Source organism: Diabrotica undecimpunctata, chromosome 3, assembly GCF_040954645.1.
Source record: "Diabrotica undecimpunctata isolate CICGRU chromosome 3, icDiaUnde3, whole genome shotgun sequence".
Classification (NCBI taxonomy): Eukaryota; Metazoa; Arthropoda; class Insecta; order Coleoptera; family Chrysomelidae; genus Diabrotica; species Diabrotica undecimpunctata.
Genome location: NC_092805.1, coordinates 142,264,649 through 142,283,232, shown reverse-complemented (window position 1 = coordinate 142,283,232; position 18,584 = coordinate 142,264,649). Strand labels below are relative to the sequence as shown.

Genomic DNA, 18,584 nt, shown 5'->3' with positions numbered 1-18,584 from the left:
CAGTAGTTTTGTTCCTTTGAAAAACGTACTAGTGTAATTGAAAAAACAAGTTTTAAATGTTTTAGATCGTTTGTTATTTATAGGCATATTTAAAATGCCTCACATTTGTTGTTAAAACGAAAAACTAAAATTTCATGTTAAAGCTTTTAAAGGTTAGGCTCTAGTAATCAAAACTTTATAATGGTCAGTCAATGAAAGGGATAGATTGTATTGATCTCGTGAGAATCATAAAAAAATGACAAAAATCGCGCCACGTTTATTTATTTAACACCTGTATAAAATCTGAGTTTATTTGCGGCAAAATACAAAAACTGTATACAAAAGCTAAACTTTTTACCTTTAAAACGCATCTTGATTTTTGTCAATAGGTCACTTGAATCAAAAGATATCGAATTTTTACCGTCGAGCTGATACAAATTTTATTGAATATTGATTTCGCGCACGTAACTGACATTCAAAATCGACGGTCGCTTCAACGTTGATTCTAAAAGAACGGTTCATTATACACAAAAATGCTTATAAACATTTTTGTTTAAAATTATCTCGGCTACATTTTTTATTTGGAACATTTTTTACTACGGTGCGTGTACAGATTCTGTGTAAATCGATTTTTTTTGTGTTTTTACCCCCCTGCGAGGGGTCTTTTAGGGTCAAGCCGGTGGGTGAAAGTAGTAAACTTTTTTGCACCTTTTTTGGGGTTCCAAAATTAATATTCTCGGCAAAATTTAGCTGGTTCGTATGATTTTTAGAGGTTCAATGGCATATTCGTCTCTGACGACTGGAATAAGACTTAAGAGACGATTACCGTCTAGAATGCTAAATGCATTTTTGTATCTTATTTATTAAATATTGCAATTATTAAAATATTGCAATTAAGCTTCTTTTATTTTATTGTACAACTTTTAAAGATTATAAAAATTTCTTTTTCTTTTTTTCACTGTTCATGTATTTCAAAGAGGATCCAAAAAAAAATTCTTTCAAAAATTACTGCTCTATGGCAGACAGTTAATCTCTGGAACGGCAAACCTGAAACATAAAATGCGAGAAGAGTTTTAAAAAAGAAGTGCTTTTACGTGATAGTTTACCAGAAAAATTGAAAATTCTTAAAGAAAAAGGCCTTTGAGGTGTCCCTACATGAGGTGTCCATCAGGGAACAGCAGAACCAGCATCCTCCTCTCTAAAGAGTTTCCAGTCTGTAGCTCGTGGATTCCTGTATGCGATATTCTGGAGCTTAAGAGCCTCCAGCTTGATGATAATGGGCATGTGATCTGATAGCGAGAGCTCTACGTCTGGCCAACCGGCTCTGGCTCTATTACGAGGGGAAAAGCCACCTCGACCACTGCCTCTATCACCTTAGGACCCGTCTGCACCAGCCCTTATTGGCGCTCGAGGACAGTGACCTTGGCCTCCACCGCCTTAATATGATGGCAAAAAGTTAAGAGCTTCAGGATCCATCTTACACAATCCACAATCAGGCGTATGGATCTCTCATCTTCGCGCCGGTTTAAAACACTCCATCAATGGGTAGAGAGCCCTGGATTTAGTGCTTCCAGGTTGATGAGCGTATCACTGGTTGCCTGATGACGTCGCCCCGGGATATATAAATAGAGGCGCGAGTGAGTCGTACAGGAGAAACTTCCGTCACGGCCAGCCGCACCCTCTTCCAGGGTTGGATTTGGTCGATTGTTCCCCCGAGCCATCGAGTGAGGCCTGGTTGACAGCTGTTACCATCGACCTCCATCCATACGCGTGGTAAGCTTTGGCAGGGCAGCCCCTCTGAGGGTTGCCGCAATAAGTCCCTCACACCATTACTAAACTTTAGAGACTCATCCACTGTAAATAATGACGCCTCATGTCCTTCACTGACAATCATGTGGCGCAGTCTATTCCCCTTAACCGCTTGAGCAAACCGCCTGTGCATAACCTCTTAGCTCTCTCGGTATTCGGGAGTTGTTCCTAGAGATCTAGGCCTCTTCTTCGATGGGGGTATTACTCCCCTCGGAGGTGCACCTTTCGTGGCCCCCTCATGTGAACCACCGTCCGAGCCTGCTTTTTTGCAGCCCCTGACCTGTTTCTCTTTTTCATTGTTAACCTCTCAATACCCGTTTTTTAGGTCTGGGAGGTCATCGCCTACATTTCCTCCCTCGGCGATGGTTTGGTTTTGTTTCAGATTTATGGTTCCTTGTCATATTAGGTCCCACGAGTAGCTAGAAATGAGCAATTAAATAACGTCATATTATGACAAACTTAGTAAGAATAATAAAAATAAAATGTTTACGTAAGCACTAAATACTTTCCCAAACAATGACAATTTTCAAAAAAGAAAGACAAAAATATTTAAATTCAGTTCTGACTTCTCTGGCATCAAAATGGCTTTTATCATTAGAGCTTTATTGTATATTTTTTATTAAAAACCATTTACATTTTAATAATATTTTCGATTTTTAATCAGCATCACGACAAGAAACAACGAAAACCCGGCAGGAAGCTCTGGTTCTAGTCCCGACATACAGCGCCATCGGAAATCAAATTCGTTAGATGCAGGTAACAAAAGCAAGACCGTGGTCCAAACTGTGAGGGAAAGGTTCAGATGTATAGCACCGTATCCACCGAACAGCGAATACGAGTTGGAACTTCAAGTTAATGATATAATCTATGTTCACAAAAAGAGAGAAGATGGTTGGTATAAGGGCACACAGCAGAGAACTGGAAAAACAGGGTTGTTTCCTGCTAGTTTTGTAGAAAGTTATTAGTTGTAGGATAGGTAAAAACAACGTATTATCAATCTTTACTAAAAAGTTATTTTTAAATTAAATTCCAAGTGCAAAAAGAATGTCATTGAATTAGTTCTTTTTAAAATGTTAATTATATTAATAGTAATTATTTATAAAATATTGAAAACTCCAGTGAACATATCAAGTTCCATGTTAAGTTCATGTACTGACTCATAGTTATGGTAATTTTCTGTATTTGATGTATGATGATCAAATTATTTTACATTATTGGACTTTTTTATAAAAAGTTTATTATTAGCTAGTCCACTTGATTGCTGGTCGCGCTGGCAGCGAGTGGTAGTTAATTCAAACCCCACATTATAAATTTTGCAAACCTAATAGTCTGATCCTAACTGCAATTTTGTCCAGATATTCTTTTCTCCCAGATTATTGTTCTGCCACCGTCTGCAAGTTGTTTTCTTATAGTTTAGTCGGGAACAGTAACTGCAGTGTATTTTGCTGGAGTTATTGCCTTGTTTTCTTATTGTTTTATTCATTATCATTTAAAAAAAATATTCATCTTTTGTTGTACCTATTTCTATTCCTTTACATTTCCCTTATCTATTTACATGAATCGTCTCAATGTCTTTTTAATCTGTCTTTAATGTCTTTGTTTTAAAATTTTGTCTTCAGTCCCTAAACTTACACCACATGCTATGGCAATATCTCTTTGAGTCATTGATGTGGCTCACTCAAAACTTTTAGCCAAATGACAATTCTAAAAAATAACAAAAATGCAATATATCTGTAGATTGGTATGTGTTATTACTCACTTACTGTGAGAACTTGTCAATACTTTGACGTGACAAGCATGTTGTCAACTGCCGAGAAAACAAAATTGTGAAAAATATGTGTTCAAATATGTGCACAATACTGTAATTGAATATTAAGCAGTCATGTAAGAGTTAATCTTCTCAATAGTCAACTTGGTGAAATACAAATCATGTTTTGTCAAGTTTATTCTTTTCAGTTCAGAACAAGTACTTCAGTGTTCCATGTAAGTCATCTTTACTTCGACTTAAGTTTATTATCTAGCATTTTAAAAAGAACTAATGTAACTTCTAGTTTATAAATATCTTGAGATTCTTAATATTGTTAAATACTTGAAAGATAAAATCTATTGACTACGAATAAACATCATACTGCCTAGTGCCATCAATATGGAAATCGTATAATTCCGTAAGATGGCGAATTCTTACGTAGTACAATATTCTTGTGTCATAAGTATATATTTATAACTAAGAAAACCTTCGAACGTTTTTATTCTCATGTAATTTATGTATGATACATTGTTTTCAGCGCAATTACATAGGTAAATTTGTTTATTGTATAACCTTAATGTTATCTATTCTAATAATAGTTTTGTTCATATTTAAAGTGAACCGATACTAATAGCTAAATATTTGATCTGTTTTAGAATAATTTCCTTTCGTATTTCTTTGACTCGATTTTTTATCCAACGTTTCTTCCTCGAGTCGAATTTTCATCTATGATGAGAAAGTGTTTGTTTTACGTACCATTAAAATTGTTTTGTGAAAAAAAAGTCAATTTAGGGGCGCCAAACCATAACGTTGTAAGTGCCCAAAATAAAAGTTTTCAGTAGAGACAAAAAACTGTTTTAGTTTAAAAATATTGAACGACATAATTCTTAATATTTTTATTTTTAAACTTTGGTTTAATTAACACTATTGATATACAAATTTGAAGTCTAGTGAAATAAAATAGTTTATGTTTTAATTAATTTAAAAACACTAAGAGAACAAAACGTTGTAAGTGCCATTATTTATGCAAGTCATAACGTTGGTTGTGTGTATTTACTTGCATTTTAAAGTCAAAAGAAAAAGATCAAATTAACAATAATTATAGTGAAAATAAAGCTAACATTTATTTAACTAACATAAGTAACTTTCATTAAAAATTTTAAAATCAGCATTTTGTGAAGTTTTAGCTTCCCCTGCTAAATATGGTAGCATGGCTTGGATATGTTTATTTTTTTCGGTAGACGATGTTACAATGTTCCTTCATATCGATTTCCAACTCCTCAAAACTCGACTTAATGATTCCAGGTTTGATCACTGAAGCTTTAAGGTGTCGAGCAAAATCCCCGTAACTTTTCTTTATATAAACTTCACCAAAGTTTTCAGATATTACTCGAATCATAGTAGCCGAAGATATCTGCAAGTTTTTAGTATTTATCATGGATTTAGCTTGATTCATCTAGTCTAAAACTGTTGTAGTATTTACAAATAAGAACGAATTTTTCTTTCCAGGACTAGCAATAATTTCAATGAGGGTTTTTGGTATAAGCCGCTTGGCATTCTTCTTTGCTTTCTCTATAATGACAAAATCGGGATCACACTCGAGAAAGGTATATCCTTCCACAGGAAGTTTATGAGTAATTTCTGAAAGAAACCTTTTGCAATCAAAACGAGATACATTATAAGTAAAACCTGGTTCTTATTTTGGCCACCACAATTATTTGACAAGAGAATTAGCTTTTGGTTATCTGTAGTGAATCCTATTTCGCTACTGGTAAAAAACCTGTACAGGCAAGAAGCTATCTCGTTAGACCACATTTGCCCAACAGTTTCATTCCAGAAGAGAATGATGTCCCTTCCTTCGTCTTCTAAATGAATACCCGTATTAATACAGGCAAGCTGACGGCTGTAGTACATTTGGGTATGAGTTAGTGTTGGAATATACATCTGCTGCTGGAGATCAAATTGAACCATTCGAATATCTGAGTTGTTTTCTCTGGATTCGATGCAATCTTTAATTTCTAGTTTTTGCTTAGCATCAGTTTTTATTTCTTCTGTTAGAGCTTTGTCTATTTTGACTTTAAGCGAGTCACATGCTGGGCATGTGTCAACTCGTGGGGGCTTAAATGAAAGATGAAACTCTGTCAAAAATATATTATTAAGCCACTGTCTAGATACGGGTGGCTCGATAGAATCAGCAAAGTTCTTTTCCAAAAATCCTTTGTACAACTTAACTACATTTGCTACTTTAATGTCACAAGAAAATTATTTTTTATCAGAACTTACCTCCTTTGGCTCACTTTTTTCACCTACTTCTTTATTTTTGGTGTTTATATACTTAAGTCCTCTGTTTTTATTGCCTTTTTTAATAGTTTTTTTCCATTTCAATGTATTCAAAACACTTTTTTTTGACGCTACAGTCACACACTCAAGTACTTCGTCTGCCATTTTGCGTAGACTGGTTGTAGCAACTGTGGTTGCAACTTTTGCACTTACAACATGACATTTTCTTTCTCGGTATTCAAGGTGGAACATCTCAGAGCTTTGGCTTCAATGGTACAAATAAAGGTCGGCACATACAACGGTTTAATCATGTAAAACGTATTTCAGCTCGAGTGGCACTTACAACGTTATGGTTTGGCACCTCTCAATTGATAAACATTTACAGGATAACATAATTTTTTAATAATTAATTATAAAAAATTTTTGAAAATGATTTCCAGATTGGAAATCGAAACGTCAAAAGCAAAACTAAGTTGTAATCCTCAGTATAATCAATTATGGTTTAATCCCATACAAATACAATATTTAACTTCTGAGTCCATTCGATTTTTGCGATGTAACAAATTTTGCTTTAACATAAGAATCGTTTTTACTGAAGCTGAAGAACTTTGAGAAAAATGTTTCTCGTTGATTTACAAATCTTAAAATAAAATTATTGAAGAATTTCAGCTGTGTCATGTGTTTTTCTAGTGCAGAAAAGTATATGAAATCTATTGATATTGTTACATCTTACTTTTGAACTACTGAAAGACGTTAAATGTAAAAAAAATGGTTTTGTGGTGTGCTGCGGTACTCGTTTAAGTAAGAAATAAAAAATAATTTCAGTTGAGCTAATATTACCTATTTTACTAATTTACAGATAGTTAAGAACTTGAACTCACCTTTTTATTTATTTCTACACTATATTTTAATAGATATCGTCCTGTGATAATACGAATTGTTTTCATTTTTGTTTATATTTGTACTTATATTTTAGATAACACATAATGATTTTAAATTAATGAAAGATAGACATCTGTATTCTTTTTACACTCCCGCCTCTAAATATTTTTGTATTTTTTGCTCAGCTTGCACGTGCTCGATTAATATCTTCAACCAAAGCGGCTTTCACCGCAGGTATTTTCTCATGGTGCATCGTTTTCTGAGTTTATAGGCCGTGGTGTAAACTTTTTTTTGACGTTTTATCTGTAATGGACTACCTAAGTCTGAGGTCACAATAGGCGGGGAGTTTAAAACCTTTCCAAACATTTATATCTTGTGTGTATTCGTCCCATAAGACGTTGGAAATATTTTTTTTTTAATTGTTTGAAGAATAAATAAGGACCTTTGGTTATGAACATTCATTCTGTGCGATTGGTATTATTTGTTGTTCGTGAATTTGTGAGGTAAGAATATCAAAGTATTAAGACATTTACTATGAATGTTCATATTTTAAGATTATGTTATTGTTTGATTAAAACTTAAATTATTTTTTTACTGCATTTCAAGGTATTTTGTTGTTTTTATCGGGGTTATTTCAAAATAAATCAATAAATCATAGAATTTATTTACAAAGTTGAAAAATATTTAAATTAATGCTTTTTTTTTTTCGTTGCCAGTGATTTTACCCTTAAAATACTAAAGTTATTCGTTTTCTCGTAGTTTAAGTTGTAATATAACATTCTGAGGAAACCTTTATCAAATTGTCATGAGTGTTTAAAAAATTTTTTTTTTTAATGTTGTTTGAGCTTATTTTTTAGATCTGGGCATATAATGACTAGTAAACATGTGTTGAAGATATCCCATATCACTGAATTTTTCAGTAATGACAATAAAACTACTATTAATTATGAGTAAATGAATATATTTATTTTTTTAGGTGATAAAATCAGTAGCACTTAAAAAAGATTGAAACATTAATGTAAATATTTTTCAACTTCATAAATATTTTCAATGATTTATTGATTAATTTTGAAATAACCCCGATAAAAACAAACAACAAAATACCTTGAAATACAGTATAAAATAATGAAAGTTTTGATCGAACAATGACATAACCTTCAAATATGTTCTTCAAACATTCATAGTAAATATCTTAATACTTTGATATTCTTACCTCACAAATTCACTAACAACAAATAATACCAATCGCACAGAATGATTGTTCACAACCAAAAGTCTTTATTTATTCTTCAAACAATTAAAAAAAACAATATTTACAACGTCTTATGGGACAAATACACAGAAATTGGAAATGTTTGGAACGGTTTTTAAAAACCCCTCCCATTGTGACGTCAGAGCTTAGGTAGTCCATTGTGGCAGACATGAGTCCATTGTGGCAGACATGAGTCCATTATGTCACTTAAGACGTATAAATAGCGCCAAAACTCGAGGGAAATTACTTTGATAATGTCTGCCGCAGTTGCTGACGAAACGTCAACAAAATAAAATTTTAAACAATGATCTGTAAATCCTGAACACACTATACCATTATAATATCTTTTATGTGTTATGGAAGAATTAGTGGTAGGGATTACTATTGATTATTCTTAGACGTACTAATTCACACATGAAGATGATCGGTTACTCAATTGTTATTATTTTTCCTCTACCCTTCTCTATCTTTATATTTTCCTTATCTTCCTTAGTCATATAACTGTGATTTATGCATGACATGTTTCACCACGGCGTAGTCTCATTTAATATTAAAGAGACGACAATATTAACTTTAAGCCAATGTTCATATATTAAAATATGCTATGTGAAGCAGTGTATAGGTAGAAAACTTTGTGTAAGTACTAGTCGCTTAAAAATATCGAGACAATCCTGTCCCTCGACAACTAGTATATTTTCTTCTTCATATTGCGAATTTCTGTTCGTAAATAGGGGAAATACTACACTATCCTCCCGATATACTTGCTGCATATTTGTATACATACATATCGATATTCTCCCTGTATACTATTTCAGAGACTGATTTTATTACATAGTTTGTTTTTCCCGAAGTGTAAAATTTCCGATTTCATATTTTGTTCACACGTAATTTTAATGCTGAATCCGTCGAAAAGTTTTTCTGTATAATCGGCGTAACCATTTTTCGATTTTGCTGCAATAATTCTCAAACGGACATATGGAACGTATAGACTAATGGATCGATTATTTTTATTTCGATCCAATAACTTAAAACTGAAAACTACGTGTTTATTACAATTTATCAATGCGATGATAAACTAAGGAGTTGAGAAGATTGCATTTCTAAAAATATTTCAATTGATGTCAGTAATTCACTATTGTTAAATATTTTACATAAATGTTCAGTCTGAGGGTATTTCCGTATTTACTTGTTTTCAGGTCTTTCCATTCCTAAAATTGTAATAAACATTTTCATTCAGATTTAAGTCAGTTGTAACTCCGTATTTGAAGATGCCACGACGTGGTGATACATTTTGTGTTTAAGTAAATACAACGGAATATTTTCAAGAATATAGTTTTATTTTATTTATTTTTATCTTCAACTTTGTTGTAACTGCTATATTTATAAACTGAATAGGTCAATTTTTACATGTTCACTTTAATATTGAACTTAAAAAGTGTGAGGAGTGCCTTTGTTATGAAAATTTTGAAAATTAGGAAAATATTTTTACTATTTTAGTTCTTTCGCCTATTGCAATGTATGTACTTATTATTAGTCTCAAAAAGACTTTGTGGAAATGTATGTAAAATTGTTCCTTGTATTATATATTTATATTATATTATTGTCATTATTAATATTATTATTGTAATTATTATACTTATTATCAAAGCTATTATTTATTAGTTGTACTGCTGGCGATCAAAAAGCTACTTGTATTAAAATTGTTAAATCAGTTTTTAGCAAATTTTATTTATTTTATCCTGTTTAGACGTATTTAAATTTAAATTATTGTTAACCTATACTATTTAAACAAATGTTTTGTGAGTATGAATTCTAATTCCTGCTTTCTCTATTAGAATAATCAAATATTCAATAAATTGATAGGTAATTTGGATATGTTACGCAAAATTTAACATATCCTTAAAAAAAAACTACCAATTTTAAAATCGCTGTAAAATGACACCTTTGAGCACAAAATTCTTCTTTCGGTGCCTATTCGTTTCGAATATTGGCGATCATTGTGGCTATAATTATTTTATTAACTGATGTTAAATAAATTAGTTGTTGTGGAGAACCATTTCCTCAGGTTTTATAACCATGATATTCTTCTTCTCCAATTCCTCGCTTTCGGAATGGTTTACCTTGAAGGATTATTTTCAGTAATCTGTATTTAGTGCCGTTTCTCATTATGTGTCCGAGATATTCAACTTTCTCCTTTTTATCGTATACATCACTTCTTTCTTTATCCATTGTTCGTATTACAGTCTCGTTGGTTATCTTGTCCGTCCATGATATCCTTAGGATTCTTCTGTATAACCACATCTCGAAGGCTTCAAGTTTTTTCTCCATCGCTTCAGTGAGTGTCCAGGATTTAACTCCGTAGTATAATATCGAGAAGATATACCACCGTAGGAGCCTTACTTTTATCTCCAGATTAAGGTTGTGGCTTTTAAAGAGTTTGGCCATGTTGTTGAATGCACTCCTAGTCTTCTCTATTCTACATTTTACTTTTTGTGAGTGATCCCATTGTTCGTTTACTATTGTTCCAAGATAGGTAAACTGTTTTACTCGGTCCACTAGTGTATTCTTGATAAGCAGTTGGACGTCTCTAATTTTATTTTTGCTGATGACCATAAATTTAGTTTTTGATATGTTTATTTGTAGTCCAAATCTTTCACTTACTTCATTTACTTAGTTTATTATTTGCTGTATACTATTTAAACTGTCTGCAAAAATAACGGTGTCATCTGCATAGCGTATATTGTTTATGCGTTCTCCATTTAAAAGGATTCCATGTTCGCAATTTTCCAAGGCTTCACTAAATATTTCCTCTGAATATAGGTGTAAGTATAGATCCTTCTCTAACGCCTCGCAGAATCTGGATCGCTTCCGTCGGTTCATTTCCAAGATTTGTTCTTATTGTGGCTGATTGGTTCCAGTATAAATTTTGTATTATACGCCGGTCTTTATCATCTATTTGGCATTTTTAATAGAACATCGATCATTTTTAGGTGTTGAACTGTGTCAAATGCTTTTTGGTAGTTCACAAAGCAGGGGTAAATGTAGCAAGTCATATCTATACATCTTTAGAATAATACCTGTAGACTAAACAGTGCATCTCTCGTACCTACGCCTTTCATGAATCCAAACTGTATGTCTTGTATTCTATCTTCGCATAGCTTGTATATTCTGCGATGTATAATTTTAAGAAAAAGTTTTAGTGTATGGCTCATTAGACTTATTAGTCTATATTCTCCGCATTTTTTCGCTCCCTGTTTCTTTGGTAACGTAATAAATTCTGAAACTGACCAATCTTTTGGAATATTGCCTGTGTCATAGATAGTCTATGTCAAGATTGTCTTTGTCAAGATTTTACATAGTATTCTTAAAGATTCATCATCAAGAAGTTTAAGAAATTCAGACTGTACTCTGGTGTTGGAGCTCTCCTCTCTTTTAGTGATATTATGTCTGTTCTTATTTCTGTCACTAGTATAGGTGGTCCTGTTTCCGTAAGTATTGGGGACTGGTTCTCCCACTCATCATAAAATAAATTTCGTATGTAATTTTTCCAGGTATTATCAATACTCTCTTTGTCCACGATTACCTCTCCGTTGTCATTAACAAGTTTACTTACTCTTCTGTTTTTACATTTGTCTGTAATTTCTCTTACCTTTTTATGCACGTTGAAGTCGTCGTATTTTCTTTTTAGAATTTCGATTTCTTGGCATTTTTTATCCAGTTCTTTCTGTTTGGCTTCTCTGATCTTTCTCTGTATATCTCGTTGTAATGTTTTATACATAGAGATATTGTTCTTGTTTTTCCTTCTTTCTTTCATCAGCTGCACAATCTCTGTCGTCTATCGTTTTATTAAGGGATTCTATCTTCTCTTCTGTGCTTTCCGTTGTATTATCTATTTCTTTAATTTTCTATTGTTTTGCTGACTATTTCTTTCACTTCACTACATTTCAGTCAGTTTTTTTACAGTTTTTCCGCGTGTTTTCCTTAACTTGGTTCTATACACGCCCACTAAAGAATTGTGGTCAGATTGAATCATCGCCTGGGTAGGTTGTAACACTGTTGAAACTATTTCGATATCTTTTGTTAACAAGTATATAGTCTATTTGGTTTCTTATAATAATGTCTTCTCCGTTGTCTCTAGGTGATTTCCACGTATACAGGTCACGTCTAGTTGGTAGTTTGTAAAATGTGTTCAGCACGATTAAGTCATGTTCAGCTGCAAAGATACTCATTGTTTCTCCTCGTTGATTTCTCTCTCCTAATCCATAGGGACCAATATGTTGGCCTCCTTTTCCGTTACCTATTTTAGCATTGAAATCTCCCATGACTATAGTCATGTCTCGGTATATCTCTCATAAGGTTGCTTATTTGTTTGTAAAATTCTGATTTTTCCTCATCACTGTAGTCTGCTATGGGTGCATAGACTTTTATAATGTTAGTGTTCATCGGTGACGTATTTATTTGTAACAAGAGGATTCTATCGTTCACTGGTATAAAGTTGTTGACATCTTTGGCTATACTTTTATGTGTGATAATTCCGACCCCATTTTCATATTTACCTTTTTTTGATCCTGAATACTCTGTATTCTTTTATGTCACAGTAACTTGAGTCAGGCCACCTCATTTCGCTTGTGCCCATTATTGCTATTTTCATGCGTTCCATTTCTTTGATTGTGCATTGGATTTTTCCTGATTGAGCCATACTCCTAGTTTCAAGTGGATATTCTCTTCAGACAATTCGTGTGGATTTTTCTTTTAGGTGTGTTATTGAGTATTTCACAGGGATTTTGCATATTAACGACCCGGGAGGCCCTGTGGTCATGGGAATCACCTCTCTTGTCGGATCTTGGTCTCCGATGTCCAGGATCAGTAAGCGAGTTTTTGTTATGTTGTACAGCCATTATGATTGTACTAGAGATATCCATAGGGATCTTTTCTCTCAAATAAGTTGTTATATTTAGAATGCGGGTCCGATTAGTACCAAAAAAACTAGACTAAGAGCCAGAAAAAAGCAAGTTATGTTCAAGTTTTATTTTATTTTTAACGGCATTTTTTTAATTAGTCGACTCGTCGAAACGAAACAACGGCGATGTGTGTGTCCACAGCTCCTTACAAACTACACTGCGGAGCATAAAATTAGGGTCACCTCGTAATTTGATTTTATTAGTTTACTAACAGATTTCTTAAAGAAAACAACGTTTTTTTCCTTCAAAGTTTATTGAAAGTAATTATTAACAATTTTCATTGTAATTCCAAATATTGAAAAGAGACAATTTTAATTGGAAGTGCTTTTTTTGTTTTAACGGAAAAAATTTTAACCACGTTAGTAACGAGTATTTCCTCCTGTTGTAGTGATAACATCTTGCAAACGAAGAGGCATGCTTTGGATCAGAATATGTCGCGAAGCTCTATTGAATTTTTGGCTACCGGCACATGATTCCGTAAACTTCTCTTCATCTCATCCTAAACATATTCTATAGGATTGTTATCTGAACTGCGAGCAGGCCAAACAAATCATGTGATTTGAACCTCGTCAAAATACTCAGTAACTATCCGAGCAGTGTGGGACCGAGCATTATCATGCATAAATGTTGTGTTGTCTCCAAGAATAACCTTAAACAGTAAAACATGGTCTTCTAGAATCTGTCAGGTACCTATGCGCAGTCAATTTCTCAACTGGCAGGGTGCCTTAATAAAACTATATGGCGAAACAAACACATTAACACTGAGATGAAGTCAAGAATTTATAAAGCCAGTGTAAGACCAATAATGACATATGCCTCAAAAACAAGACCCGACACAGCCACAAAGCAAAGGCTACGGGAAACGGTAGAGATGAGGGTACTGAGAATAATTACAGGAAATACGCTAAGAGATCGAAAAAAAAGTGAAGACATTAGAAGAAAATGTAAGGTACAGTGTATAAACGAATCTCCGCGCTACTCTAGAGTACAGCTTACTGTTCCACTTTTTTTATTGTATAAGGGCGATAGTTATACCATCTACCTCTATAATGCGTAACCTGGTTTATTTGGTACCTAAAAGTACCCTTAAAATGTGTTACTTTTCATTGTTTCATAGTCATATACAATATGGAATAGCTGTTTGGGGCAACTCTGGTCATGCCGACAGAATATTTAAATTACAAAAGAAGGTGGTGAGGATACTTGCTGGAGCGGATTTAAGGGATCATTGTAAACCATTATTTTTGAACATGGGTATTATGCCTCTACCTTCGCTTTATATGTATGCAACACTGTTGGAAATTCACGATAATAAAAATAAGTTTACTATAAACTCCCAATTACATGATCATCTAACAAGATCGAGGGATTTAATTAGGTCACAACGATTCAGACTATCAAAGAACACAAAGAATTCAATTGATATTCACTTGTATAACTATCTGCCTAACGAAATAAAAATTCTGTCTCCACCACTGTTTAAAAATAGGATCAGAAAGCATTTTTTAACATATTGTTTTTACTCAAAGACAGAATACCTCAATACACCTTTATAACGTGTACCCAGTTTGGTCAGAATACTGTCGATTTACTATCTACATATCACATTGTATTATTGCTATTAAAATGTACTAAGTTTTATGTATTAGTTTATTTAGTCATCGATTCGGGAATATTCTTAATTATTTGCACATTTTTGTTACTTCCATATTTCAAAGATTTTTTATGTGACAGTTTAGGTTTGTTTTTTTTTTGGTTAGAGATTTTTTTATCTTAAATTTTTAATTTTAATTCTTCTGCTAATACTTACATATGTATATTACTTTAGCCAATATGGTTAAGTTAATTTTAAGTTTACATTATTATATCTTTTATTGTATTTTTTATACGGACTTCAAACTTTATGTAAAGTGGTCAATAAACGTTCTATCTATCTATCTATCTATCTAATTCATTGTAGCACAGAATCATCGAAAAATTCAGCATACCGTGAGTAACTTGCTTCATCAGAAAAATTGAATAATAAATGAGATTACTTACTGTTTGAAGTTCTTGTCATTTTCTCTGCTTACCACCAACTTATGCAAAATAGACTGCGGCTGATTTTTATCAACAAAATATTCTATACCGGTATGATTTTTATCTAGTCCATAAAGGCCAATAGAAAAAGATAATATTGAGAACCCAGAACTAAAGGACGCGGCATATTATCATGCACGTAGCGTTTCTAGTTCAGCAATCGGACTGCGCGTTCACATTTTCGTACATAGAACGTTTCAGTTTGGTGCGGTGAAGATGTGTTCTCGCCTTTCCAAATGTTTTCTTTTTTATTTGCATCATAATAGCATTTATTATTGTATTTATATAAAATTTCTTCACCGCGTACGAGTTCAATTAATTTTTAGAAATCCATTTTAACTTGTACTATTAAACTGTACATATCAAACCAAAGAGTATTTTTAAAAAAAGAAGAGGTATCACTTCCGTGCGAAAGTCCTAATTGTTTATCACTTCCGTGTTTAATTATCACAAAACAATAAAAACACATGCATAAATGACAAAATAGCCTCGAAAATTATTTTTTTAAATACTCTGTATCAAAATCAAACAAATACCTAAATACAACGAGGGGAAAACGTCGGACTCCTAATTCACATTATCCGTACCAACAGGTTTCGACCTTTCCGTAACGGTCGGCATCCGTAAAATACTGTTTTCTAATATACTGAACGGATACGTAAGGTGTCTGATACGATACGATAACTAAACGCTACGGGAAACGCAACTTTAATCTCACTTTTGTATTTTATGGCACACTCATAATTCACCGGTATTATTTTTTGCTGCAGGTTTCGCTCAGGTAGCGGCTTATTCTTCCATCCTTCTGCTTGAGGTATAGTCCCGCGGCTCTCGGCCACCGGCGATTGGCAGCTCACCACCTTTCTCGGTGCTCTCTTAGAAGTCCCTTGTTCACCAATTCCCCTAAACCGATAAACCAATATCAGGGTCATCAAGTGTTCTAATGCGTAGTACGAATCAAAACTACATTTCGTCAAATTTTATTCAAAAACTCCTCTAATATTTCCGCAAAACGGATTAAAACGAGAGGGTAAATAGTTCCCCATTTTAAAGAAAACACCTTTCTGCTAAAGTAAACAAAACCTCGTAGTGGTTTAAACTATTTTAAAACGCAAAAAGATATAAATTATATCGATTTTTGTGACCTACTTTGTGAAAAATAAAATGTTACATCTTTTGTATTAAAAAGAGTTGTTTCAGTAATTTCTAGTGAGATAGCTTTTTCTCCTAAGACGTAACACTGAGTGATTATCGTAATCAGCTAACTACAATGAAATTTAGATATTTGGGGAAAAATTTAACTTGGCAACTTTTGAATGAAAGCTGTTTGCATAACTATTAATAATCACGTAAAAACTTCTATAGAAACGCTACAGCTAAAGCAGTCATTTATATAACACTTTTTCAATGTTTAAACCTTGCCGTATACTTTTTTAACATCATTAATATTCACCTATTTTACTTTAACTTTTTTGTGATCGTGCTATCGTTGTGACAATTAAATGAATGAATAAATAATTATTGTACATAATATTTTAAAACAATTGTACATGTAATAAATATAATGTAAATATTAAATTAAGGGAAGTTCTTAGATCATTTTATAATTTTAAGAACTACTAGATTCTATACGATACTTCTGTGTTCATTGTATATTGACTATTTCATTTTAATGTACATTACTATTTATTTAATATATGTAGCTCTAAATCAAAAAATAAAACAAATCAGGAATAAAATAATGGAATTCTTAAGGGATTTACTATTATATAATTACAGGTCAGCGGTTTACTCCTAAAAAGACCATTGCTACATCATAATTGAATGCTGCTCAATGGGGATTAAACACGCCATTTCCTGGTTGTTAATTTCGATTCCGTTCAACTTCATGTCGCGTTGCTCGCACATTTTTTTTTTTTTTTTTTCAAATCAAAATTCAACTGATATTAAAGAAAATACTTCCTTGATGTTTTTATAACAGCTCTTGGTTGCCATTCAACAATTCGCTTCGCCCAATGGTTGTCTTCCATTCTTCGTATGTGTCCTAGTCAGTTCCATTTTAACATGGCTGAATTACATGTTATTTTGATCGTCTTATTTCATCATTAGATGAGCTTAAAGCTGGATTTATAGTTTGACGGACTGTAGACGCACAGGAGACGTAACAAACGGACTGTAAATATTATTTCAATTTATAAATCGACGTAGTGGAATTTTTGCACATGAGTAGAAACAGTGGCTAAAGGTGGTGACCATGATACTATGATATCCTTTTATAAATTATTAACGTCTATTGTAACAAATAATCAACAAAATCAAAGTTGGAATATGTTGATAAACAACTTTACAAAATGGAGGGCGGGCCAGACAGTTCACTTTGGTTGACAGCACAAAATTCTTTCTTTTGATTGGCCAGACGCAAGTAACGCACTGTAAAAGATGAAAGTTGCTCAACTCTTCCGTTTCACTTACGTTCCGTCATGCGTTTATGTTCATTTATAAATAAGAACACACAAAATTCTATGTTGATCTTTTTCCAGTGCGTTTACGTTTACAGTCTGTCAAACTATAAATCCAGCTTAATTCTTTGTGTGTTTAACCATTGATTATAAACCACGCAGTGTTTTTATATAACCATGTATGTCACGTGTTATTCTGCAATCCTTGTTAACTCTTCTTATAATTTAGTTTTGAAAAAACCTTCTCAAAACACTCACTTAACAAAGTAAAAACTGGATTAACGTCCTGATTGAATGGAGAGTGCACTGTGAACTCGATAAGAGTGATGCTCTGAATGGTACACCAAAACTCCCTTTTGTGTTCGAAATTTATATCACTTTTCATGGAAATATCCCTTCTTCCTGTCAAATTAAACAAAAGAAGAATATTTGAACAATAAAACAATTTTATTTAAAGAACTATTGATTTTTTAAAGTAAAAAATACATCTTTTGGGTTTTTTAAGTTTCAATCAAAACAACGATCATAATCCGCATTATTACCGGCATCTCTTGACTAAATGAGTTAAAGAAAAAAGCACTTAAAAAATTAAATTATCCATTAAAACCTTAGGAGCTTTACAGATAGATGGCACAGGTGTATAAATTAAGTGCTGAAACAATTACTGAAAACGAAAATATTCTTATAATGTTAAACACAGCACAAAAATTCCTACATGTTACTATTAAAAGTTTAAATATACTTAATGATTAACTTGATTAACTTCTTTCATTGAAAAAGGAAGAAATGAATAAAGGGAGTGTGCTTATATTTATTAAAAACTTTCCTTTTGTAAATACCAATCTATAAAATCTCAAAAATAAAGTTTTGTTTTAATTGATGCAGTTTTATTTTGTTTAAACTGCATATGAATATTATTTTGTTAAAATATTGGCTATGAGCATGTATACTTGGTTGTATAGTAGAAGTTGGTAAACGCGCAAAATTTAAATAATCGTTAAGTTTTCTGAAATTTATCAATTTTCTTCCCTAAGAATCTTCTACAGAGTATTAAAAAACTTAAAAAAAAAGATGAGTGAAATCGGTCAAGCTTTTCTAAAGTTATAGCGTGGCCAAAGGAAATAGTGATTTATTTA

At 32.6% G+C, this 18,584-nt stretch overlaps 1 protein-coding gene across 3 annotated transcripts in view; it reads left to right on the top strand.

Moving 5' to 3' along the window:
• The window catches only part of LOC140437488 (E3 ubiquitin-protein ligase SH3RF3-like), a 62,244-nt gene extending 52,583 nt beyond the window's left edge, over positions 1-9,661 (top strand). For all 3 annotated transcript variants that reach the window (XM_072527047.1, XM_072527048.1, XM_072527045.1), the window contains one exon: positions 2,453-9,661. In XM_072527047.1, coding sequence (XP_072383148.1) covers positions 2,453-2,753 — 301 coding nt within the window. In that variant the 3' untranslated portion in view covers positions 2,754-9,661. The remainder of the gene's footprint in view (positions 1-2,452) is intronic.
• The last annotated feature ends 8,923 nt before the right edge of the window (positions 9,662-18,584 follow it).